Below are 27,673 nucleotides of genomic sequence, written 5' to 3' on the forward strand. Positions count from 1 at the left end.
TGAACTAAATTTATATACAATAATAAACATTCAAATACTCTTGAAATGTTACTTTAAAACAAAAAAGAACTATATAACATTTGAAAATCTCATAAAAAAATTATAACAATCAAGCTAACATATGGAATGTGACAATACAGTTGTGCCAGTGAATAACATGAGCTTTAAGTGTTTTGGCACTTTACTCATGGGTTCCTCCCAAGCCATGAACTGATGTACAGATTGATATTGAAGATATACTTACAATAAGAATGGCTACAAAACAGGCAAGGGTGGTGTTCCAATCTCCGTTGGAGGAAGCCTTGCCAACAAGTACACCATAAAATATAAAGTCACCAAGCCCCAACTTAACTCCTCCTGATAAACAAACAGTTTAACTGTGTTAACTACTTACATTTATATAAGGTAACCACTATGGGAAACATGCACACTTCTACATTGAATATGAGCAATCACCTTTAAAGAATGCAATTTTAATTCTTTCTTTTTATTAAAAAAAATATGCATAGATGAAACTAATAATATATAATGCCTGAAACAAACATTTATCTATATAACAAACAGATGAAAAAAGAAACAAGATAAACAAAGAGCCTGGAATCAATCTTTGGATAAAGTATAAAATCCTACACTTCTATTCTAAACCTACTTCTGTCTACAGATATTTTTAGCTGTTGGTCTTACTTTCTTCTTCCTCCTCCTCCTCTCCTGACTGATTTCTCTCTGTACTTCGTCGCTGCCCATTTTCTGAATCTCCTAAAGTTCTTGCAGCCCGTACTGCCTGTAAAAGAAATGGTATTTTTAGCACTGATAAAAGAAATGGTATTTTCATCACTGATGTTTAAATACTAATACTACAACAATGTAAGGTACTGTGTCGCCTGAACACTTCTTTCAATGAAATAATACAAATATGAAAGCCTGCTAGACTGTACAGATTTAGTGGTACAACATAATGGGGGTTTCTGATTAACCAACCCTGGCAGTTTCTTCAGAGCTCTGAGACAAATGTCTGGGAGGTCTTTCCTCTGAAAATCCACCATCGTCTTCTTCTGAGTGATTGGGATCAGCTGTGGCTGCTGGAGCTGCAGTATAAAGTATTTCACATTTGTAACCATCATGAAAATAAAATAGTCTCAATAACTTTACATCTACTTTTTAAGAAATGTTTACCTCTTGTGCTACTTTTGCCAAAACACATAAAAAAACTGTTTCTGTCTAATCACCAAAAGTTATTTTATCACTTGAAAGATATTCATTTTAACCTATTGGGGAAGATGATCAAGTAAGCAAAAATTAAATGTGGCTCAAAACTTAGTGGAACCTAGTTGCTTAATAATCTGCCTAATCCTGTTTTCAAAGAAACAAATTTTCTTAAGAACATACATGTTTACTGTCTAAATAAAATGAAACTTTTAGGGTTTAAATGAGTTAAAAAGGGGTCACCTTGAGTTTTGGATTTCTTTTTGTTTTTCTTCTTTTTGTCAGATCCATCCTTAGCCATTCCAACAACAGACCAAACCACAGTAGCTTAAAAACAAAATATCAATCGTTTTAAAAATTCACACTGAAAGGGATATTCAAGATAAAATACCTCTGTTTATGTAATTTTTTTTTTAAAAATCAGGATTCCTATTTTTTTAAGATTGTTTCAATTGCAAGACCTAATTCAATTTAAGTTATCTCATGACTATCTAGGACTTATATACTGAAACACAAAAGAAATGCAACATCCTATTTTAGAGGGGAAAATTATATAAAGGATATAATTTTGTATCTAAAAAGTACGGATATCTTCAACTTTTTAAGTATCGATAATTTAACGGTTGAATGATTTTCATGCCATAAACGGCAGTTGAGTTTGAGCCCGCTTAACAGAATTCAAAAATTGCATGTTTAACAAAACATTTGACAAAAATATGGGGTTTTAAAGGTTTGTATCTGTTAATCATAAGTAATGCAGCAAATATTCTGCAAAATAAATTCTTCTTTCGTTTCCGGAAGAGATGCCAAGGCTTCCTGAAAATGACTTAAGTACGCATTTCAAATGCTCTAGCTGGAAAATCTGAAAATAAAGGTGATGGAGAATTGCAGATGCAAAAATGCACGACAACACGCCTCAACAGGCTCATACGTATCATTAGCACAAATGATAGTCTGTGGACCGGAAGTCCAAGTGTTGCTACACTGCGCTATGTTAGAGAAAATTCGACTTCGTCATCTGAAAAACGGACTTTTAAAAATGGCGAAGAATATTTTTTTTCTCTCAGATCTTGAGATTGATGAATCTATTGCATCCTGGAAATCAAGCTGCAATTGTTGTGCATGGCAGTCTTCCACGTTAGAATGGAATGGCTGAGAAGGGGGGTGTTTTAGCAGTCATGTGTTACTTTCTAAAGTTAAAAGATAATCATTTAACATTGTTATCAAATCTCTGATGTTTATAAATCGAGTTTAACTCAACTGTAATCAGTTTTAAAAATCATTAGTTAAAAGGTTCAAATATTTGTAGATTACTTCTTGTTGCGTTTCTTTTGCATTTCAGTATATTATACATTAAAGTGCAAGGTATAGAACATAAGGCTAAACATAACTGTTTAAATACAAGTGTATTGTGTTTGTTCAAGACACATGTGTAAAATCAGACACATACCAGGTATTTGTCATCTTATATTTTTACTTACACGAATAAATAAGTGCTGGAAATATTGGTTCATTTCTCTCTTGTGCTGTTTCTACTAAAATTCTAAGAGGGCCCTTTGGACAAAGCACTGCTACTAAATCTGAAGAGGAAATACTTCCATAAGTTTGTATCTTCTTGTGTTTAAAGGACAGAAATGAACAATCGTTCAAATGCAAAAAAAAAAAAAAAAAAAAAAAAAAAAAAAAGATTGTTGGACTTACTTAACACATTATTACATGTACTGATTTTGTTTGCGGAATTGTTTAACTGTTCTTATTTTCACCTTTTTCATTTAAGGAAGCTCTAAACAAATTTAAAAGTTTTTCTGGACTTTGATAAAATTGTATCTTTTAAAGGTGTACATATTTAGTTTATCTTGTTGATTTTTAACATTGGGTACCTAACATATTTCCTCAGAAAATATGTTCCAAGTTAATGAAGTATTAGTGAACAGAAATTACTGGTGTTTACTTATAGTAAAGACATAAACAGATCACCATTGTGAGAATGCATAGGCAAATTTATTTTGTTGACCAATTATGGAGAGAGGAGGGATTATCATAACCGTTATGAATTTTCTATGGGTATTTCTTCTTATCCTTTGATGCTTTTGTTGATTTTTTCTGGATTTTATTGTTGTTCATTGAGGCTGGAATTGTGGCCTATAAATTGTTAATATGTTACATTTCATTAGTGTTTTCTTTGTTTTTTTAAGGTGTGCTTCTTCCCAGTTTAGGAGAAATATAGCAATGAGGTCTAGGATTTGAGGGGTGATTTTGGCTCATAATTTTTTTGATATGAGGTCCTTCTGTTAGCATTTATTCAGGTATGCATCATGGTTTTTTTTTGTCCTGTGGAGTTTAATATGGAGTTTTCTAAGTGTAAAAATGTCTGCATTTTTTCTGATATTTTTTGTTTCTTGGAAGACACGCCTGGATCAGGCATGGTTGCAGACTGGGATTCGATGGAGGTTTCTTTTCCTGCAGTCTCTGTTGAGATTTGTTTGGTGTTTCTGGATATTCTATATTTGTGTCAGATTGAAATGAGTTGCAGAATCTTTTTTGGGGGTTACTGATGTCTTTCTTGGACTTTTCATTCACTTTCTGTTAAAGGATTCTTGAAACTTTGGATTAGAGTTGGTGGCCATAATGTATAGCAGTGATCAGAATGGTGGACACCTAATGGTATGCAGGGGTCCCAGTAACAATGTAAAATCTTTGTTTTGTATTTACTTACTTAAAATACATGCAAATAATGTTTTCAATTACGTTTTCTTGGTTAAATATAATGTAAAGAATTTTTAAATGTATTTCAAATTGCATCATTTACTGTAGATTTCTATTTATGTCATTTTCTATCAAAGGGCAGATCACTCTAACTGCAAAAAAAAACCAAAAAACCAAAAAAAAAAAACCCACCATGAAATTAGAACTCTTCAGTGAGCAGTGTTTAGAGCTTCCTTTAAATTGAATGTAATGTTTTTTGAATTATAGTCAATTAGGGAAACTTGTTCTTATTTTTAAATCAATTTTAACTTTAATATACAACTTAAATGAACAATAAAGAGCAGGAAAATAGAATTTTTTTTATAATTTTTACAATTACCACCTACCCCACACAACCATGACTCCAAGCACGACCCAAGTCGTCCAGTCAGGTAGATATTTAATGAAGATGAGGGCCATCAGTGCAGAAATGACAATGAGATAGGCCTGCTGTAGAAATAAGGGTCCCTTCCAGTGGATACAAATCATGCCCACCACCCCAAAATTCCACATCAATAGAGCTACAGTGATGTAATCCATGGCAACATTATAGGCCTGTAGCACCACCCTAAAAAACAACAAGAATATTACATTTCACATTATTTTCCACTATTTTTATCACACCACAATGACATTGTGTAAAGGACAAATGTGATTATGATTCACCCAAATCACCATTAGTTATTTTGTCTTTCCCTTTTCATAGAACTTAAAATACTGAAGGGAAAAAAACTAAAACAAAATCACACAGGGAATAAAAAAACCAAAATCACGGGAAAAAAAACAACACCCCCCCCCCCCCCCCCCACTGCCTCCCTAAAACAATATTTCACTGTTTCTCATAACATTTTTTCTAAGGACCTTGAGTGTGTGAAATTATAATTATATGCTGGCACTTTTTAAATTTTACTCTGGAGAAGAAAAATTTAAATGAATTTCCTACCTACTAATTTAAAAAGTGAGTTACAGAGAGGGCAGAGAGGAAACAAATAAAATTTTAATTATAGCCTTACATAACCATTAGTGTGAATACCTTATCATAACAAAGTAATGGCATTTCAAAGGAAAGCAAAAAATTGAGCATATAACTAAGTGATTCTTCCCTTATTTTTAATAACAAAATTGTATGTACAAGCATCAATCTGATGAGTGATGAAGCTAGTTGTCTTCTTCGGCTTATCAATTCATATAGCAATTCTGATTAAATAATCTCTGATGAATAAAAATCAGGAAAATGAGTAAAACTTACCCCAGATAGATGTAGGAAAATAAAAACAGAAGCATAAGTGATGATGTAATCAACCAGCCATGAATTACCTACAAAATAGATATTCAACACAGAGTCAACACTGATACAATAAATATCATTAATATTATACAGTGTTAATAAAATTCTCAAGAACTTATGTTAAACAGTAGAGTTATTGAAACCAGAAATACCTTTTTTTAGTACAATGTTTTTGATGCATCTGTTTATAAATAACATTTCTGATAATTTGATGGCTCATGCATTATACTTCCTTAATAGCTAATTCTATTAGCATTTATTCTCTTATAGTATAATCTAAACTTCTATCCATTGATCTCACCTTATAACATCTGAATTTGTACAGCAAAAGGAGTACAATGGTCATAACACATATAACTGCCAGTAGAATGAGGGCGTTGGCCACCGACTGCCAGACTTTGGTTCCAGTGTCAGCATCAGCTTTGTCTCCATCATGGAATGGTGTATACACTCTGAAATATTGTCAATGACACTTGTTTTCATTCTCTTCTTGTAAAATATTTAAGATTCTTCAGATATGTGCAAAGATAATGATCACATTATTATATTAGCTTAGTTAATTATGAAACATCAGTTCACAATCTAAGAGAAAAAAATCAAATGCAAAGAAACTACATCTGAATGCTATGTTACCACTAACTACAACATACAGATTCTCAACTAAAATTTAGCAAAGCAGTATACAGTAACAGAAGTCTTAGAATATATAGATTCTGAACTAATTTTTATCAAAGTTGTGTACAGTAACACAAGTCTTACAAGTAACCTCCTTTATCTGTGTAGAATGTTATGGAGCTGATGGTAGCTACAACTACTGCCATACAGAGAGTCACAGGTACAAACAACATAATGACATGTTTGGCACCATAGAGTAATGTATCTTCCTCTTCATCATCATTAGACCTTGCTGACCGCCTTTGGACAGTGCCCCCATCTCGTGTCGGGCGAGAGGTCACTTGTCTGTCATGGTTTTCCTCTGCCTATAACAATAAGAAAATCAAAGTAAAATATGATTTGTCATCAACTGTCTTAAACATAAACCAAAATCACTACTAAAAGATTCTATAAACATAGAAAATGGTATACTGGTATCTCCATATATCACAGTACTTATTTCTTTTGCATAAAAAAGTTATTCTAAATATTTACTTTTCATCGAATGCTATTCAGAAAACCTTACAATGAGCCAACTTTCTTTTTAGTGGCATAATATGTTGACAGTGCAACCGTTGGGGCGAGCGCATTGTTCACTTAGATCCGCCTCTTCAAACCGCACGAGATATTTGGAATGTCTAGACTTAGACGTCACATCATGTCATATGTTAGCTGCATTTCCAAAAATGAAGTTTGAAAAATGCCAAAATTTTAACAAATTTTAACAAAGAACGTTTAATCTACTATCTGTATGCAAAATCCTATGTATCCTAATTCTTGGAAAAAAACCATGATACAATGGAACCCACAATATAATGAGAATGGAGTATACAAGGTGACCAGGTCTTTACATACATACATGTATAACAACTCTTGCATACAAAGAGAAAAGGAAACTGGAAATTTGTTTAATAATCAAGACAATGTACTCTCCCATCCTATCTATTGCTGTTCATTTATTTAAACTTTACAAATTATCCTTAACTAAGTCAAATCTGTTACTTCATATTAATAAAATAGATTATTAGGACACAGGAAAAAGAGCGGCTATCTGTCACATGTTTCTTTACTCTCTTTTATACACAAATTATCCTTAACTCATCTTCGCTAGCCAAGGGTTTCTGATCCGCTACTCTTCTCACAAACCCTTGGCCTATGGTGCTATCAAAAGACGGAAATGTTTATGTCACATGATCTCGAATCTTACCACATACGCACAGATTGCGTCACCGACAGAAATAAAAAGCAAATTTAAACATTAAAGTTTTGAGAGAATAATTAGCTAGAAGGTATTGAGCGATTTTTTTTTTTGTTATTTAGGGTGCAAATCTACATCTGTAATATAGATTCCTGATCACATTATTTGCACATCAACTTAATTATGATTAGATGACACCATAGCTATTTATAGAATGGCATGTTATCTTATGGATCATTGTATACTTGTTTTTCATTCCCAAGACTAAAGAGTCAAGATACATCCCGAACGCAAATATTGTCATTTACAAAAAGCAATTGCTGAATGATCGAACTGTATCAATCAACTCCAATCACAACTCGAGAAAAAAATCCCTACTTTTGACAGCACCGTAGGCCAAGGGATTATGAGAAGAGTAGCAGATCAGAAACCCTTGCCTAGCGGAGATGTCCTTAACTAAGTCAAATCTGTTACTTCATATTAATAAAATAGATTTCACATTTTGATGATTCATGTTTTCCTTTTGCTTTCAATTACTAAATTAGGTCACAGGAAAAAGAGCGGCCATCTGTCAATACGTTCAGTTTTTCTTTAACGTGTTCCTTACTCTCTATTATACACAGTCATTATTATTATTATTTGAGTCAAACGTTTTTAACAACCTGATCAGTTCCAGTTGCTGCTGTGTCATTAGATCTAATATCTTCGTACAAATGCCTCCGAGTTGAGTCCACACATCCATCCATTAGTGGTTTGGTTTCCGAGGCCCTGTCGGACTCTGCTGAAGAATTATCGTTCCAGCTCATTCAAACCTCATCTGTCAAAATTAGAACAACATTCAACTACTCGTCTCTTCCTTCTTAAATCGATCTCAGTTATTTCCCCTATTATTTCCGCTTTCGGTTGACAGAAAGTTGTTCACTGACTTAGTCGCTTTTAGGAAAAAATAAAATAGAGCACATGTTTATTGAATATTACAATTGATATACACATCTATCTTTTTACAATATCTTCTTTCTTCCACATAATATGCATTAGCTCAACAAGTTAATTTTTTTTCCCTCTTCATTTTTTTTTTACATCGGGTTTGGTATGCTAAATTTATTTATACGCATGCGCAAGTAAACAGACGAAAATGTCAGAAATTGCAGAAATTTACTTAAAAATATTTTAAATGTCTAGTGTTTTGGACATGTTTAGGAAAGGCACCAAAGATGGGGACTTAAAGAAATCCGTACAAAAAGTATCGGACCCGAAGAAAGATGCTCTAACGAGATTGAAACACCTTCGACATGTACTTGGTAATGTTGCAAATATGTAAATATTCAAGGTGGTGCCATGATATATCCGAAAGATGTGAATACCCTAAAATCTTTATTATGAGAAGAAAGAATACACGGCAGTGTCTCTAGGTCTATTGAAAATTCTGAAATAAATAAGAATCCATTAGTTAGTCGTATTTTACATTGCAGTATACTTGTAAGTAGTTGAGTATTTCAAAAAACATTCACACTGTATGAAGTAACTTCTCCATGAAGAGTATATAAGGTCATTAGCTAATAAGTTCATTGATTACAGCAGTGAGATCACTGGTATGGGTGCAACAGTCAGTATTTGATATCTCCTCATCTTCCTCCTCTAGTTTACTAAAGGTCAAAGGTCAGCAGTGTTCACATCACACTAATGTTCATCATACTGAAGTTCAGTTCTTATTTTACCGGTAGATAGTAAATGAAATTTTCAAAAAACAGGAAATTATTGTAAATGGTTTTGGAAAGAATTTTTGTTCTTGTTTGTTTGTTTGTTTTTTTTTGTGGATAATTTTTCAAACAGAGAACATTGGTACTGTACATTGGTTTTACATACATGTAAATATAGAAGATTGAGTATGATAAAAGGGCTGAGATAAAAACAGCAAAACAAACTCAAATAGTTAACATACTCAAAGTATTTATTACTGCTGTTACATGTAATACAACACAGAGTATAATGTGTATTACTGTTGTATAATTTAATAGTGATTAGCGAGGGAAAAAACTATACACACACACACACACACACACATATATATATATATATATATATATATATATATATATATATATATATATATATATAGGGGTATACTGCGCTGTACCTGTACTGCTAGGAGACAGATTCCGTAGGTCAAGAGTTCAACCCTGGGTTGGGGCAGAAGTGGGTATCCTTATAAAAATGAATTTCTTTGTGCGTTCTATATATATATATATATATATATATATATATATATATATATATATATATATATATATATATATATATATATATAATATTGTGATTTTATATGATAATTTGAATTAGATTTTGCGTCAGGATACTGTAAGTTGTTTTCTTTCCATGCATCTAAAATTTCACAATATTTTACAAAGGTACCAATTGCAATGGTTTTAATTTCAGGACAAGCATGTGCCTTGTGACATATACTGGCACTTTATTGTGTGATCTATTAACCTTATTCACTAGTTTAATTTCCAGGAAAAGCGATAAATATAAAACCATTGTATTTATCTCCCAATCTACAGTATGATATTTTTCATTCTTATCAAGACTATGTGTTCAAATAGTTATGCATACTGTGTATGATAGGGAATAAGTCAGTGAGTAAATCTCCACATGCTCATGAATGAGAGCTTATACTGCTTTATGAAGGTCATTTAACTTTTTTGCTTTTAAAAAAATTACATGTAGTTTCATTTCCGGTAAAATGCCAAGGAAGGAAACAGGAAAACAAATGACCTTGCATGGATCAGCTGAATTTAGTGTGTAGTTTTGTGTATGTGTATATAAATGAAAATAAACAGATAAAATCTTGTTGAATACATGTATTTAGATGACAGTTTCTTTAAGAACCATGAGGACTTCCTGAAAGGAATATATATAAATATTTATGTCAAGTGATGTTCGTTAAAATAAAACCAACTTTTGGGAAGTACAGCAGGATGAATAGAATATATGTATATGTGGATATCAATCAAGGCTTATTTGACCTTTTTTTGGTACAGGGTCTTGTTCTCTTTAAATTTAAATTGAAAACATGAAAAAATGGAAGATATTGATGAATTGTATAATGTTTTACTACAAAATAAAGACAGTTAAATTGTAAGCTTATCCTCTCTTCACATAGTCGTGAACTATTATAATTTGAAAATCAATAAAAATCACTGAAAAATTCAATTTGCTTGTTTTTTGGAAATTTTTACCTCAATTTTGGGGGAAACAAGAGTCTAATTAATTGTGACTGGGTCTTTTTACGAGACCAGCATGTAATGGTATTAGAGCTTGTCAATATATATTTAAAACTTTTTTCATTTCAGATAATTACAACATATCAGAGGCAAAGAGTTTCTTTGAAGCCAATTACTCACATATCTACTTCATATTTAATGACAATTTTTCAACAGTAGAGGCAGATCTGAAACAAAGAGGTATTTAACTGCAAATGTGAACTTAATTTAGAGGAGGTTAAAAAAAAATCAGGTTATGAAGATACTGTATTACTTAAAGCATATAATATGAGCTGCATTTTTGAGAATTCAATTTTGTTGTTAAAATGTGCTATTTTGATAAAGTTTTATGTAATTTGAACCTCTTTGATCAATTTGACTTAAATGAAGTATTAAACTGTTTCAGAAGAAAGACTTATGTACAATCAAATATATAGTACATGTGTATTATATAAGAAATCAATACTGTACAGGATGACAATCGTGTAATTTTGCTTCAACCAAAGCTTAAAAATAGTTCTTCCATCGCAAATATGAACAACAGAAGTTTATAAACATTCTTTTTTCTGTCATTGAAATAGTTAATTTCAGTTTTGCAACAAAAATTCCGACATCAAAGTTGCAGCTCATATTGCTTTAATGTTAGGTGTTTTATTGAGTTTTATGTCTGTATCATTCACAGCCAACAGAGCCCATCGAGAGGAACTAGATGGAATTCTGTTTGTCTTTGAGGTAGGTTAATGTATTTGATATATTCAATATGTACATTGAAAGTCTATGCTGGAGGAATTCTTGGCTTATATAAAAAAGGAGAGATTTGACTCGGGTGAAAGTTGTAAACCTTTTGTTTCTCTTCAATTTATACCGGTATATTTATAATTTTTTTTAGAAAATACTCACACTCTTACCTGAACTGATACACAAAAGATGGATGTTTCACAGCATTGGTAAGATATCATATTGAATTTTCATTTTTTAGGTCACCTTAGTCACTCAGGTGACCTTTTGTTATCTGTTGTTGTCCATCATTATGTGGGTGTTTGTGATGCATGATCTTTTCACATTTTCAACTTCTTCTCAAGAACCACTGGACTAATTTCAATTAACTTGCCACAAAGTATTCTTGGATGAATGGATTCAAGTTTGTTCAAATGAAGGGCAGTGCCCCTTCTAAGGGAAGATAATCAAGAAAAGGCAAAAATATACAGTGGGAACATATCAATAGCTTCTTCTCAAGAACCACTGGGCCAGATGAGTTGAAACTTATATGAAAGCTTCCTGACATAGTGTACATTCAAGATTGTTGAAATTATGGCTCCCCGGGAGTAGGATGGGTTCTCAGTGGGGGATGAAAGTTTTACATAGGAATATATAGGAGATTTAACAATCTTCTTCTCAAGAACAGCAAAGCCATGATTAGTTATATTTCTATGGAAGCATCCTCAGAAAGTGTGGATTCAAGTTTGTTCATATCATTACCCCCAGGGTAGGATTGGACCACAATGGGTGATCAAAGTTTTACATAGGAATATATAGAAAAAATCTTTTAAAAATCTTCTTCTCAAGAACAGCAAAACCATGATTGGTCATATTGATATGGAAACATCTTCAGATAGTGTACATTCAAGTTATTCAAATCATGACCCCTGGGGGTAGGGCGGGGACACAATGGACAATGAAAATTTTACATAAGAATGTATATAATTAGGAAAAATCTTCTTCTCAAGAACAGCAAACCCATGATTAGTCATATTGATATGGAAGCATCCTCAGATAGTGTAGATTTAAATTTGTTCCAATTATGACCCCTGGGGATCAAAGGTTTGCATAGGGATATATAGGAAAAAAATCTTTAAAATTCTTCTTATCCAGAACAGTAGGATCTGCCAGCATCCTCAAGTGATGCAGATTTAAGTTTTTTCCATGCAATCTTGGTCGGGGGTGGGGGTGGTAATTAGGGATCTACTGGTAAGTAGGAATTGAAAACAATCTTTAAAAATTGTTTGTATGTTGGTGGTATTGGGGGTGGGGGTGGGGGGTTGTCATATATTGAAATATACTATTCAATGTACCTTATTTCATTTACTAATGAATTTATGAGGGCAAGCTGCTCAAGTATGATTATGAGTAAAGAGTTCTCATGAAACTGGAAAATGTATGTGATACAAGTGTAAACCATTCCAAGTGGGTCCAAATTAATCATAGCCTGACAAACTCATGATACTCAGGTGACCATTAAGGCCATGGGCCTCACTTTTGTTTTTTGGTTTTTTTTTTGGGGGGGGGGGGTAAGGATTATAACATGCAGACTCAAATTCCATAATGAAAAGAATATTACAATTAATGAATTCATGTATAATAATACATGTATTAAAAAAAAAACCTATTGTATTCATGTTATTTTCTTAGGGAGAATACTAAAGAAATTATTGCATCCAGGAAATGGTTTAAAGGTATGTATTAAATTTATTTATCTTCAAATGACATCTAATTCTTATTTATGCAGCATGTAAGTCGAGACTTTTAACTGGTTAATAATATTATAGATTAGAAAAGATGGCATCAGACTGTTCCTGCTCTGGTATCAGATATTAAATGAGAATGCTTCAGAGGAATGCCATGATATATTCCTGCAGCTAGTGCCGGGCCTGGGAAATGGCATCCACCAGGATGTTTTATATGGAAGATCCCCTTCAGCATCAGAAAGTAAAGATTATTTGCTAGTTTGGTTGAAAGACAATGTAGGAAATGTATTCACTGACTTTTTATTGATGTAACGAAATGGTAACTTTTGATTCTGTCGACATGCTAATTCAGCTGCCATACAATGTTACTTTTTATTTAAGCAAAAGACACAAGTATAGATAAATATTATAAAAGTGTTTGAAATAACCATCTGCCCACCTGAGACTCACAAATTTCGCTGTGGGCGAACAAATTTGCTTGTAGTAATGGTTGACTGGATGTTTTAAAATTTACAATGATAAATCTGTCTTAAATGGAGAGATTGTATCAGGAGTGAAGGGTAACAAACCATGTGACAGAACTTGTCAGTCTGTATAATCGGGATCTAAGTTATGCTAACTGGGACATAGTCAAATAATCACACTTTCTACCATCAGCTCATGCCTTCACCTCTGTTGCTGGCTTGCGTATATCACAGTAATAAGCACGATAAATGATGCATTTGTTTTACCGGTAATTCATTATATTTAAATGTGTGCGCAAATGTAAATGTAGATATTTTCTAAGTTGATTTAGAACTATAAGTTAAATTTAAAATAATCCTTGGAATATCGTATTTTTTATTTTGTGTCAAAAATCTTGACCTGAGACCATTGCAGAGGTGTATGAACAAACAACAACTCTGCAAAGGAGATTGACATAATCGCACAGTTGCATGGAGGATGACTTAACAACTTGGATGGTTTTTCTTTTGTAATCAATATAATTTTTGAAAAGACAATTACTTTCTTGAGATAGTAGATTTTTGACAGGGCTGGTAACTTTGATTAACAGTCAGTCCTGCATTTAATGGTGAAGTTTATGGTGAATTTCAAAAATTGATTATAAATATACTTTGAAAACTGTCTTATCTGACACCTGTGCTATTGGTGTCACTGTGAATTCTGACTCTTATTTCCCATTTTAGTGTTTTCTATGTTCTTTACAGTGTGTAATCCGACACTTGCCTATTCTGACTCAAAATTTGTCTCCCAGTGCATTTTGGATTAGACAGGTTCTCTGTATTAAACATTTGTTAGATATGTGGTATAAGTACATTTGTAATACATTTATTAAAAGAAGTGAGTTTTTTAATTTCATGAAAAGTGTATTTGTATTATCTGCAAGTAATATTGTGAGAAAAATGATGTAATTGCAGGTTGCAGTGGGATGATTATGTCAGGGGACATAACTCCAATTTTACCTGGTAGTGGAGAAAAGTTGCCAGAAAATATAACAAAACATTATTTTGATGCTGTACTTTACTACATGGTTTCTGAGGTAAAAGTCCTTAAATCATAGAACAGAATTGACAAAACGTTGAAATGATAAAGGGTTTAAATGATCAGTGGTGAAAAAGATAAAATTTCCTCTTTTTTTCAGGTGATCAAAATTGAGTGGGAAAATAAAGGCATGAGGGAGACCTGCTTTGTATTTCTATTTGATAATTTTAAGTCCTCCTATTTAATGTGGCTACTACCAACCTTTGATAAAGGTGGAGATATTTATAATCCCAAATTAGGTAGGTAATGCTTTGGTATATGACACTTGTAAAGTGAGTAATGAACTTAGTTCTTATACAAACAAATGGCATGCTGTATTTAGGATCGAAATCTTCTTGTAAAATATATCAGATGTACTTTGACTTTAAAGTATTTTCATAAAAAAATTGAGTTTTTACACATAAATTTAAGCTGGATACCATGTTAATGTTAAATGTCAATGTAAGTTGTGTACTGTTTGTGCCTGTAGATTTGCCTGAGTCTAGGAGAGTATCAGAGCTGGAAAGCCATGATATGCCTGGTAATGTATCAGACTGTCGCTACTCATTCATCAAGTGGTTGGCTCACTTTGTCTTCATCTCCAAGCAAAATGACAAAGCCATAGAGAGGTATGAACTGAGTTCAATATTTGTATTGAGCTAAGAATCCAATGATTTTTAGACAAGAGTTCTTATTCTGTTTCTGAGGATTTCAGTCTATGCGAAAGTCACATGTTTTTTACTGGTAAAATTTGGTTTAGGTTGGTAAAAAGTGTCAGGATTCAGGACTGATTGTCTGATAAAAAAATAAGGCAAAAAATATCTGAATTTACATGTGCACATGGTCTTATTTTCCACAGATATCCTTTATTTGACCTATTTAACAGTAATACATAATCAATGATGTATGAATTCGATGAAAAAAGGTCGATCTGGTAAGTAAATGCTTGGTCTGGTAAAACAATATTTTAGCCAGACCTTATGTCCTGTAAAAATTTAAGACTTTCACGTAGACTGGGATTTACATGCACTTACCTTGTTCTCAGCTTTATTTCAGTAAATACTAAAACTTTGCAGCTTATTCCATTAATTAGCATAAAATGGGAATATACTGTAAAATTTTTTACTGTTCGAAAAAGATGTATGTATTATTTTCTTTTTATAAGTTGTGTAGTACATTTGCTGCCTTTTATACTCAATAGTCAGGTTCCTGAGACAGTTGGTTCAGAGGAGGACATAACAGCCACTGACCAACCAATGGTGACAACAGCAGAAAACATGCCAGGAAGTAACGCAAGCACACTGTCCACGGGTTCACATCACTCTGAGCTCGATTCCATGACATCTAGTCTCTGCTATGAGGAGTGGGAAGATGAAAATGAGATTGTTCGATCAGTTTTATTTTCCAGTCGGGAGAACATTAATATTATTCATGAATCCTTTAGACAGGTACACAGACAAGACAAGCACCACATAAAAGATTTTAAAAATTGACATATGATGATAATTATTACTTATTTACTTACTTTGCCTTTATTTTACATATTTTAAGAAACGATAGTTTTATTTTGTCTTAATTATGTATAATTGAAGAAATTTGAGTAATGTTACATTTACATGTAATTAGTTTGATAGTAATATTGAAATGGCATTATTCACACAACGACTTCCAAACCTCTCTATGTAAAAAATATATGTGTGTACCAAAAACAACCCCCGATAATTGCAAATACTAGAAGTTGCAAACTTTCAGGCACATGCTAACTATTGTGACATTGAAGTGAACATTTGTGTACATAATATGACCGCTTAGGTACTGTAAACATATTACATTTGGCTGTGTATTCTTTTTAGTGGTTTTGGAGGAAAGCAGCATCCGCTTAATCAAGTACAAAGCTTAATGTTTTTATAGGTAGATTTATACATGTATATCTAGCACATTCAGAAATGCCCTAAATCAAAACTATGCCAATTTGTTGAATAATCAATTTCCACCAAATATCATACATGCTAAATATAATACATTTACAGTATTTGATTATCACCAAAAGATTTAAAATGTGGGTTTTAAATTATTTAACCCATTTTATTTATCTATTACAGTGAAAATGCAGGTGTTCTTAGAATAATCCTGGTCAGCTTAGGCCATAATAAAAAGATTTCTAGATTCTCATCCAAATTTTTTTGTTTTATATTTTTTATTTCTTTCATTGTAAAGATTTTTTGTTGACGTGATCAGTCAGTGCAGATTTATCTATTATGCCCAAATAAAAGTCATAGTAGAGGTCCATTTACATATACATATCTCTTACTACACATCCTCATCAATCTTTCACACTGATCCTTCTTTAATACATATTACAGCAATTACCACTTTATCAGCTGTCAAAATCACGCTGAAATTCATGGAATATAAAATAAAAGTTGAATGGTAAATGGACTACCGATCCCGATCAAAACTAAGATGAAGAAAAACACAAATAAAAAAAAATCGAGGTTGGGGTAAAAAATTGGGGCGGGCAGGGATGAGAATTAAGGAATTTGTTTATTATGGCATTAATCTGGTGTTTGAAACTTCAGGCCAACATACAGGATGTTGACATTCGATCAATCTAATCATGTTTTGCAATTTATAACGTATTAAGTTGTTTTGTACAAAAATTGACCTTGCAGTTTTGTTTTCATTATAATTATAGGTATGCGCTCCATCTCTCATGTAATTTCACCATATTCTTAGTTTCATGGTTTTAATATGCAGCAAAACAAGTGGAGGTTAAACTATGAAAAAAAGATACATGGCTTTCAGAACTTGAATCAGTCTTTAGTTTGTTAAGCATTCATAATCTTATTAAAAATGGCCATTTTTCTACTTCCAGGCATTTTTGTTTTCCTTGAACCAGTCTAAATCAATCAAAACAGTCATCAGTGTTTACAAGGACTGGTTTCAGGTAATGTATAGGCTGTGTAGTGTGGAATGCTAATGATCAGGCATGTGTTTGGAATGGGATGATTATTTCATATGTGTGTTTAAACAAGAGAAGAGTGTCAATATTGTCTTACATTGACTCATTTCTGGCTCTAATTTTTTTTTTAGGAATAGAATATTATTCTGATTGAGAACAATTTTATAAATCCATTCAAAGGCTTTAGTTTTGTTAAATTTATTAAAAAAACGGATATACGGAGGGGCATTTCAAAAGTTCTGGCAACTGGTATATAAAATTTTAACTACGTAACGGATTAAAATGACTCTGATACCACTGTAAAGCTTTGCATATATGCATTAGTAGTGACGTCATTTTACATTCAAAATGACGTATAGGTCTGCTAAAATGACGTCATAATTAGGTATACTCTGTATACTGGGCGTAAAATTGACTGATAAGGAGAACAATTTTTTTGTTGAGCAAAGAGTGTATTGCAAAATTCGCTCATTGCTTGGCTTTACGGCAACAGAAATAAAAGCCGATTTAGATGTAGTATATAGAGAGCATGCTCTTTCATATCGAGCAATAGCAAGATGGGTAGTTCAATTTAAAGAGGGTAGAAAATCAATTGAAGATGACCCCCGTTCGGGGCGTCCAGTTTGTGCATATGGCGAAAAAGAAATCGTCGCTGTTCAAAATACGATAGCTGATGATGCTAGATATACAGTTGAGGAAATAGCAGACTTAACTGACATTAATTCGTCAGCAGTTTTTCGTATTTTAAAGGAAAACTTAAAGCTTAGGAAAGTCTGTGCTAGATGGGTGCCGCATCTTCTCTCGGAAGAGCAAAAGCGCATCCGGGTAGAAATGGCTTCACAGTTACTAACAATTTATGAAGATTGTGACCAAAGGCGAATAAATGAGATTGTAACTGGTGATGAAACATGGATATATTTTTTTGAAGCGGAACCTAAGCTCAATAATAAAGTTTGGATCGGTGAAAATGATACAAGGCCTCAAATTGCACGCAGAAACCGGTCTGTCCGGAGAGTAATGTACGCCTTATTTTTTGATTCTAAAGGCCCTGTTACTCAAGTTCCAGTTCCAGAACACAGCAGTGTTACTGGTCAATTTTATGCAGAGAATGTCTTGTCTAAGGTTGTAGAGCACTATAAAACGACCTGACCAACAACCAGCACTAGAGGAGTAAAGCTCCTCCATGACAACGCACCTGCCCATAGATCAGAGGTAGTAACCAAATATTTAAAGGAAAATGGTATTGCCGTTTTACCACATCCACCCTACAGTCCTGACCTAGCTCCATGCGATTTTTGGTTGAATGCCGTTATCAAAGAAGCCCTCCGAGGACGGCGATTTGAAAGTCGTCATGCAGTCGGAAGTGTCGTATTCCAGTGTATGAAGCGTATACCGAAAGAGGACTATAGGGCAGCATTTTCCATGTGGATTTCAAGACTGAAAAAGTGTGTCCAGGTCAACGGAGACTATTTTGAGGGATTGATATAATTTAATTTATGATAATGACGCTCATTAATTTACCGCACACCAGTTGCCAGAACTTTTGAAATGCCCCTCGCATGTGTATGTAATTTAAATAAATTATGATTTGTTTTTTTTTTAATGAAAGATGACATGTATGGGTATTTCATTGTTCCCATTTAGAACATAACATTGAAATATATATCATGAAAAATAGAAAACAAGGTCAATGACATTTTCCTCTTCTTTGACAGAGCTTAATTATTGTGTCAGAATAAATTATTTTGAACTGTTGCCAGAGGAAAGGGAGATGGTTGAATGGCAATGTGTGTAAAATTATACATTTGTAAATGTATAGCATGATTTATTGGAATGTTAGAAATAACTGCATTTTACTTACAAAATATATTGCACGGATGTTGTAAATTTAGAAATATTTAGTCTAATGCAAGTACCTTTCACTTTAACATGATAGATCATTGGACACTATTTACTAACATTTATCAGCTCTTAGTCTTTTTTAATGAACCTCTTGTGCATAAAATGAATGCTGTTTTTCCTTACATAGCATGCTGACCAAAAACCTATCTTCATGCAAGAACCCTCCGATATAGGCTTTGGTCATGCACCAGAATATCACCATAGCAGCTTATCTGATATCTTGGAGGAGGATTCTTCAGATGTATGTATGATGATCATTGCCTTGTAGAGAATGCTGTTTCCTATTTCATTTAACATCATTCATGTTTCTTTATAATGTGATACTTTTTTGTCCAACAAGAATTTTTGAATGTTGAATCATTTTGATTTAAACCTTGTGAACTTCCTATCTATAACATACATGTATATAATACATCTATAGTATCTGGTCAACTGAAAACAGTCATAAAATTATGGAAGGGGGAGGGGGTCGTGAAAAAATACTGCTACTAAAAAAAATTTGGCAAATTTAGATATGTATGAGATAGAGTTTCAAATTTTAAAAATGTTCAACCCAGAAGAAATACCCAGTAGTGAAAAACTGTAACAAAGTACAGTCATATCTCTTTATCTCGAACTTGATGGGACCAAGAAAATACTTCAAGATATCTGAGGATTCAAGGAATCCAAGGTAAAATACTTTAAGAAATAAGTGTTTGGGACCTCAACATATCCATGGTATTCGAGATAGTGGTGTTAGAGATATCCAAGTTCAACTGTATCAAAAGTGTACATTAAGAACTCAGTGCTAAACATTTATACTGTAGGTTTACAATAGTCTAGAGGTGACCGTGTAATAACTGAGAAAATATTGTATAACACTATTTTACCAGCTACTGTTCACAAGTTTTGTAATCAAGAAACATTGCCTTCACAGAAATTATATCAATAATTGCAGACTTATTAAATCCATGGTGGAGTGAATTAGCCAATATGTAGTTTAACTTATAGACTTTCTTGCAATGTGATAAAAGTAATTATGGTAAGTATCTGTAGCTTATCTCTTTTTTTCAGGAATCTGCTCCTCAGACTAAAGATCTCTCCAAGTCCCTACCATCACTAGATTCCATTAACAACTCTCGTATCCGGAATGCCTCTTATCTTGGGGCCATCTGCGACCTTGCAGATGGAGGAAGGTTAAATGATGTCAGAGCAGGAATACAGAAAGTCCTGCAAGTCTTCATTGTTAATTCAGCCAATGTGTTTCTACTGCAAACTGATGACAAGAATGCAATGTCAGAACAGGTGAAAAAAGTTTTTACACTTCCTTGGGTACATTTTTGTAATATAAAGAGATAGTGCATGGAAAAGAACATTTTCAAAAATATCTATTTTGTATGAATTTCATACATACATAAACTTGTGCAAGTCAATTTTTTAGGTCACCTGAGTCACTCAGGTGACCTATTGCTATCTGTTTTCGTCCGTCGTCGTCCGTCGTGTGTCGTGTGTTAACATTTGAACATTTTCAGCTTCTTCTCTGAAACCGCAGAACCAATTTCAGCCAATTTTAGCATATGGCATCTATGTATGAAGGGGAACAAAATTTTTGAATATCATGGTCCCTGCCCCCCTGGGGCCTGAGGGGTGGGGCTAAAACCACCAAAATTAATGCAATCTTTAAAAATCTTCTTCTTTACTCCTGGACATCAAGCAGTCAAACTGTTGGCATGATTGTAATAAGCATTGAGCCCTCTACCAAAATTGTGAAATTCATGGCCCCAGGGTCAGGGGTTCTGGTGCTAGGGCGGGGCTATATAGATCATATAGTGAAAGTGCATTATTTCTTTGAAAATCTTCTTCTCTACTCCTGGGTATTATTGAAACAAATTAAATACATAGTTATGTTAAGCAAGAGTGACTCTACCAAAATTGTGAAATTCATGGCCCCAGGGTCATGGGTTCTGTTGCGAGGGCGGGGATATATATATCATTTGGTGAAAGTGCATTATTTCTTTGAAAATCTTCTTCTCTACTCCTGGGTATTATTGAAACAAATTAAATACATAGTTATGATAAGCAAGAGTGACTCTACCAAAATTGTGAAATTCATGGCCCCAGGGTCAGGGGTTCTGGTGCTGGGGGGGGGGGGCTATATAGATCATATGGTGAAAGTGCATTATTTCTTTGAAAATCTTCTTCTCTACTCCTGGGTATTATTGGAACAAATTGAATACATAGTTATGATAAGCAAGGGTGACTCTACCAAATTGTGAAATTCATGGCCCCAGGGTCAGGGGTTCTGTTGCTGGGGGGGAGGGGGCTATATAGATCATATAGTGAAAGTGTATTATTTCTTTGAAAATCTTCTTCTCTACTCCTGGGTATTATTGAAACAAATTGAATACATACTTATGATAAGTAAGGGTCACTCTACCAAAATTGTGAAATTCATGGCCCTAGGGTCAGGGGTTCTGGTTCTAGGGTAGGGCTGTATAGATCATATAGTGAAAGTGCATTATTTCTTTGAAAATCTTCTTCTCTACTCCTGGGTATTATTGAAACAAATTAAATACATAGTTATGATAAGCAAGGGTGACTCTACCAAAATTGTGAAATTCATGGCCCCAGGGTCAGGGGTTCTGTTGCTGGGGGGGAGGGGGCTATATAGATCATATAGTGAAAGTGTATTATTTCTTTGAAAATCTTCTTCTCTACTCCTGGGTATTTTGAAACAAATTGAATACATACTTATGATAAGTAAGGGTCACTCTACCAAAATTGTGAAATTCATGGCCCTAGGGTCAGGGGTTCTGGTTCTAGGGTGGGGCTGTATAGATCATATAGTGAATGTGCATTATTTCTTTGAAAATCTTTTTCTCTACTCCTGGGTATTATTGAAACAAATTAAATACATAGTTATGATAAGCAAGGGTGACTCTACCAAAATTGTGAAATTCATGGCCCCAGGGTCAGGGGTTCTGGTGCTAGGGCGGGGCTATAAAGATCATATAGTGAATGTGCATTATTTCTTTGAAAATCTTCTTCTCTACTCCTGGGTATTATTGAAACAAATTAAATACATAGTTATGATAAGCAAGGGTGACTCTACCAAATTGTGAAATTCATGGCCCCAGGGTTAGGGGTTCTAGTGCTTGGGCGGGGCTATAAAGATCATATAGTGAATGTGCATTATTTCTTTGAAAATCTTCTTTTCTACTCCTGGGTATTATTGAAACAAATTAAATACATAGTTATGATATTAGCAAGGGTGACTCTTCCAAAAATAGTGATTTTCATGACCCTTGGATCAGGGGTTCTGATGTTAGGGCCGGGCTCTATTTATTATATAGTGAAAATGCATTAATGCTTTAAAAATCTTCTTCTCTGCTCCTGGGTATTTTTGAAACAAACTAAGTACAATGTTATGATAAGCAATGATGCCTCTTCCAAAATTGTGAAATTCATGGCCCCAGGGACAGGGGTTCTGGTTCTAGGATGGGGCTTTTATAGATCCTATAGTGAAGGTGAATTTTTTCTTTGAAAATGTTCTTCTCTGCCCCTGGGTACTATTTAAACAAACTAAATACATTGTTATGATACACAAGGATGCCTTTTCCAAATTTGTGAATTTCATGGCCCCAGGGTCAAGGGTTCTAGTGAAAAGGTTTTGGAGGGGGGGGGCTCTTTTCAATATATAGTGAAAAAGCAAAATTTCTTTGAAAATATTCTTTTCTGCTTCTGGTTAAAAAGCAAAGAAGCTAAGTATATAGTTATGGTGAGCAAGAGTGCTTCTTCAAGAGTAGTGAATTGCATGACCCGGGTCAGATGTGCTGGTATAAGGGTGGGGCTCTTGATAATATAGTGAAAATGCATTAATTCTATTAAATAATCCTGTCTGCTCCTTAGTGTTAAGCAGATAAACAAAGTGATTACTTATGAGCAAACTTCTGGTCCCAGGGTGAGAGACTCTAGTGTTCCTTGGTGGGGAGGGGGCTCTATTGATAATATAGTGAATCTGTAGTAAAAATGCATTATTTCTTTAAAAATTTTCTCTGCACTTGGGCATATCAGAGGCAAAAAGATTAAAAGTTTTAACAAGGAAGGGTATTTTTACCTGATTTTTTAACATCTGGACCATTTGTTCAAGTGTTCTGGTCCTGGCCAGGGCTCTATTAATTTGTATTCTGAGAGGAGTTATTCCCCTTTGCCATTTACTTTTGATAATTAATCACTGTAAACAATGTACTTGAAAGGTTAATAGAATAAGAGAATTATGCAAGAATTTTTATTGTATAATACAGAAAGTATTTTCATAGTTTTAATGATCAGGTAGACTTGTAAGTAACAGATAAATAAAAATGGAACAAAAATAACTTGTCTTATTAAATGTTCATCAAAGATCAAGAGAGGCCAATGTAAGAGATTGCAACAAGAAATTAAATAGTACAGAAGCACTGATAGGTTTTTAATATACTGTATAGTGATAGTGATAAATGGGGAACAGATTAGAACCTAATTTATAAACTATCAATGAATACTAGCTTAATTATTTTGTTGATCCTGATCATCCTATTTTTCTTGCTTTTGGGCAACAAAGCTTCACCTTTCAGTTCATTTTATACTCTATGGATCCTCTAAATTGTTGTATTATACTCAGGTGACCGTTAAGGCCCTTGGGCCTCTTGTTTGGTATTTCTTTCCAGGTTGATTTATGCAAGAAAATTATAAACATCTACAGATATCTAGTCATGAATATTAAGATGGAACAGAAAACATGGTAAATTATTGGAACAAATAGAATACTTTGAATTTTTATAGTGAATGAGTGATTTGAATTTATGTTACTGAGTAAGTGTATATGTACAGAATTTATTGTATATTAATCAAATTTCTTCTATGATATGCAGAAAAAAAATATGCCTACATGTACCTGTATATAGTTTTTTTTCTTTAAAGTTAGTTCAAATTTTGAGAGGGAATGCCAATTTTATCCTTTATTTTTTTTTAATTAGGGAGAAGATGCTACAGGTGCTGCTGTGTATAACTACAGGGGTTTTGGGAGATGTTCCTATCTTTGACAAGAGGGCCACTGATCTTCAAAAAAGACTGGCAACACCAATATTTCAGGTATCTTTTTGAAGATCAAGATAATAGCAAGTATGCTTTATATCTATTACATACATGCTCTATGTATTGTGGTTTCATCTGTTCAAAAGAAGGTAGAGGAATTCTTCTTTTGAACTGATTTTAAACCTAGAAAAATGTGGGGTAGCCTCAGTGCTTTGAAAAGACACACTAAGTACTGGCCGAGAACCCATACAATTCTAAAGGAAATACATATCCATGTGCATCTCCTTTCACATGCAGTTCTTTCATTGAATACAAACTTTCTTCCAGACTTTGTTTAGCTTAGTCAATTGATAAAAGATTTACCGGTATGTAATATTATGCCAATGTTGAACCTCATTTGAAAAAAAAATGTTTTTAAATGACCAGAAATAACGTAATGTAAAATATTTCAGACAATCATTGTGACATGGATAAGAGCCAATCTGAATGTGTGTGTGAGTGGTCAGTTGTGGGACCAGTTCCTGGAAGTATTGTCCTCTCTATCTGGCTGGTCGGAACTCATCAGACAATGGGCGGTTAGTGTCATTATATCATACTTCCTGTACTGATAACAGTGTTGTAAAATCATTATATATAATGTTGCATCTCAAATTCTTTTTTTTTTAATATTCATGATGAAAAAGAGGTTTGCATAGGTAAAATTTGGATTTTCTCAAAGAAAAAGACATAATAAATGTGTCATTTTATAAAACAGTACCAGAACATTCATCCTGTTGAAAATGAGTGAAAATTGCAAAAAAATTTTGGAGTAAGATGCAGAGGATTATATATTTAGAGAGTAGTGAAGTTTGAATTTATAGCATAAACATATACCGGTACATGAAGTTGAAGGAAATGAAGAATATCAGATAAATTGCATTCATCAACAGAACACTATGGACACGCTGACCAAAGTTTTGGCCAAGCAGGTGTATGGACTTGATCTGACAGATCTGCCACTGCAGCGACTGACGGAACAAAAAGAGAAGAGACGGAGAGGAAAGAGTCAAGGTGCATAACATGAAAATATTATCATAAATTGTATCTGTCCTTTTTTCATTTTTTGGATTGGGTATATATAAACTTGCCCTGATTTTTTTATGTATTGAATGTCAATATATACATCACAACTCTATTCTTTCAGAATACATTTCCTGAAATTCAATATTTTTATATAATTTGAAATAGATATGCCAAGGAACAAGAACAATGATAAAAGTTTTTCTCGCTCGTGGGGTAAAAATGAACCTCCCAGTGACAAGGCTTTTACCAATACTGCTGTCCCATTTGAAAGGGGAAAATACAAAAGTGATGGTTAGTATTATATCAAACTTAGCAAACAACTGTCCGATCTTATAAAACAGTAATCCAATATTGGTAATGCTGCTTACACATTTTCTACATCCTTGATATTTTATTTAAAGAAAAATTGAAAATAAAAAGACTTGAACTAGATTGATTTTTCTTGAAGTCAATTTTAATGTCATGGAATATATATATAGTAAGTATTTTCATTTGGTTTCTCTCAAATATGCAAAACATATACAGTTGAACTTCCATATCTCAAACATTGATATCTTGAATGCCATTGATATGTTGAAGTGATTTGGAAGTCCAAGCTTTATTTTACTATATAAAAAAGAGAGATTCATCAGGAAAATATTAACAGATAATAAATGAATACAGAATTACCTTGCTTGTGTTAAGGTGCTGGTGGTAGTAAGGCTAGGCCTGATTTAAGTAAGCAGCGTTCCCTGAGTGGGGAGCCCTCCCCCTCCCACTCCCGCCAGCCCTCCAATGCCTCAGACTCAGCACTCTATATAAAGAGCAGCAGTGATGGAAACCTGGCTGATCCCAAAGATCTGGTGGAGAGACTCAAAGGTACAAAACAAGTCTCGCTCTCTGGGTTTATTTCACAACATAGTATTTCTAGCATTTACATGTACTTGTTGGTTCAAAATCTCTTTTTTTCCTCGGAGGAGTTTACATCTTTATACTTATTGTAATTTTTCACAAAATGCTGTAATAAATTTTGCTCTCTTAAAAGCTTTCTTGAACCAAAAGGGTTTCTCTGATCAAAATTTGGCTAGATTTTGGCTAGATTTGGGTGCAGTAGGGAATCAACATTTTACTAAAAGAACATATAAAATCTTTCAAAATCCTCTACAAGAATATTGGGGCCTTGATGAGTCATGTTTATATGCAAGCATTCCTTCTTATTGCAAATCTCGCTTGAAAGTATATTCTACGACCAAAATAGTGATGCTTTGAGTGACAACACTATTAGATTTGAAATTTGAATCAAGGGTTACATTCTATAAAACATGCTTAATTGCTTAATTGGAGCCTGCCCACTCTCTTATGGTATACTTTGCCTATTTATACATGTAGTTTGAAAGTGTCTACCGGCCTAGCCATATTTGATGGTTGTAAACTATGTCAAATTTTTGAATAAACAAAAACAAAAAAACACAAAATCGTATTTCAGCATGTGATATTCTTTTCACAGATGATACTTGTAAATTGTTATATGGTACAAACTGTTCATCAAACTATATTTCTGCTGAGTTTCTATGCAATAAATTGACAGCATTTTCCATTTTTGGTGTTAAATTGAATAGTCTGTGCGACTTGTCAGTGCTCTCAAAATTGTTTTCTCTGTTTCAGTCCCAAGTGAATGTAGACAAGTAATTTATTAAACTGGATAGGCAAATTGAAAATTTGGGTATTATTATAAAGCATATTTGAAGCACTTTTCATTAAAAATATTATTCATAGCCAGTAACTACAATGTGAAACATCAGAATAATTCAAAAGTTTATTGGTTAATTGCCACAATTGTCAAAAATACCATAAAACCTTAAAATGTGTGTTTGCTACTGCATACCCATTTTACTAGCCATCATGGCAATAAACAAGCTACAAGGAAATCAAAATCCTTGAGTTTTTCAGTGAAATTTTTATAGTGAATAAATTATTAATCTATAACGAATATAAATATAAGAAATTTCAATTTTATTGATGAGTACTGAAGAAGAAAATTGAGTGAAAAACAGGTGTGTTTTTCAATCGCAGAAATATGCCTTGGCATAGCTTTGCAAATTAAATAATGTGTTTATTTCAGTATACTGGCTTTTTTCATTCTGTTTAGTACAGGAATAATATGTTTTATTTGATAGTTAGAAAATGAATTGACCTGTTTATGTCAGGTGTGACCTCAGCTGAGATGAGAGAGAAGCATGATATGATCACAAATATACCTGCATGTACAGTCTCTGTATCCAGCACATCTGAAAGCATAGGTATGCACTTTATCACTGGCATTTTGTAGAAGTGTATTTATTACTGGCACTACTAGATTCCAAGTGTGATATTTATTTA

The 27,673-nt window shown here is 33.3% G+C and overlaps 2 protein-coding genes across 6 annotated transcripts in view; one reads left to right on the forward strand and one right to left on the reverse strand.

The window, feature by feature from the left end:
* The window catches only part of LOC133182031 (presenilin-1-like), a 97,617-nt gene that overhangs the window by 913 nt on the left and 69,031 nt on the right, over nt 1-27,673 (reverse strand). The window contains exons 2-11 of one of the 2 annotated variants that reach the window (XM_061316737.1): nt 7,751-7,944; nt 5,996-6,216; nt 5,538-5,688; nt 5,198-5,265; nt 4,296-4,516; nt 2,685-2,783; nt 1,447-1,530; nt 979-1,085; nt 685-781; nt 245-357 (exon numbers count right to left, since the gene is read on the reverse strand). In XM_061316737.1, coding sequence (XP_061172721.1) covers nt 245-357; nt 685-781; nt 979-1,085; nt 1,447-1,530; nt 2,685-2,783; nt 4,296-4,516; nt 5,198-5,265; nt 5,538-5,688; nt 5,996-6,216; nt 7,751-7,894 — 1,305 coding nt within the window. In that variant the 5' untranslated portion in view covers nt 7,895-7,944. Of the gene's footprint in view, nt 1-244; nt 358-684; nt 782-978; nt 1,086-1,446; nt 1,531-2,684; nt 2,784-4,295; nt 4,517-5,197; nt 5,266-5,537; nt 5,689-5,995; nt 6,217-7,750; nt 7,986-27,673 lie in introns of those variants that run through there. The other variant, XM_061316736.1, reaches the window with a different exon arrangement.
* The window catches only part of LOC133182023 (ral GTPase-activating protein subunit alpha-1-like), a 61,886-nt gene continuing 42,423 nt past the window's right edge, over nt 8,211-27,673 (forward strand). For 2 of the 4 annotated variants that reach the window (XM_061316720.1, XM_061316724.1), the window contains exons 1-20: nt 8,211-8,389; nt 10,442-10,552; nt 11,034-11,083; nt 11,241-11,298; nt 12,761-12,804; nt 12,898-13,057; nt 14,235-14,356; nt 14,459-14,597; nt 14,828-14,966; nt 15,539-15,785; nt 17,213-17,284; nt 19,329-19,442; nt 20,255-20,485; nt 23,887-23,960; nt 24,196-24,310; nt 24,706-24,828; nt 25,183-25,303; nt 25,481-25,606; nt 26,000-26,173; nt 27,502-27,594. In XM_061316720.1, the coding sequence (XP_061172704.1) occupies nt 8,263-8,389; nt 10,442-10,552; nt 11,034-11,083; nt 11,241-11,298; nt 12,761-12,804; nt 12,898-13,057; nt 14,235-14,356; nt 14,459-14,597; nt 14,828-14,966; nt 15,539-15,785; nt 17,213-17,284; nt 19,329-19,442; nt 20,255-20,485; nt 23,887-23,960; nt 24,196-24,310; nt 24,706-24,828; nt 25,183-25,303; nt 25,481-25,606; nt 26,000-26,173; nt 27,502-27,594 (2,440 nt within the window). In that variant the 5' untranslated portion in view covers nt 8,211-8,262. The remainder of the gene's footprint in view (nt 8,390-10,441; nt 10,553-11,033; nt 11,084-11,240; nt 11,299-12,760; nt 12,805-12,897; nt 13,058-14,234; nt 14,357-14,458; nt 14,598-14,827; nt 14,967-15,538; nt 15,786-17,212; nt 17,285-19,328; nt 19,443-20,254; nt 20,486-23,886; nt 23,961-24,195; nt 24,311-24,705; nt 24,829-25,182; nt 25,304-25,480; nt 25,607-25,999; nt 26,174-27,501; nt 27,595-27,673) is intronic. The other 2 variants (XM_061316722.1, XM_061316723.1) reach the window with 2 other exon arrangements.

The sequence above is a fragment of the Saccostrea echinata genome, unplaced genomic scaffold (assembly GCF_033153115.1).
Source record: "Saccostrea echinata isolate AGI-Se365-2 ecotype Australia unplaced genomic scaffold, CSIRO_AGI_Sech_v1 ptg000009l, whole genome shotgun sequence".
Taxonomy (NCBI): domain Eukaryota; kingdom Metazoa; phylum Mollusca; class Bivalvia; order Ostreida; family Ostreidae; genus Saccostrea; species Saccostrea echinata.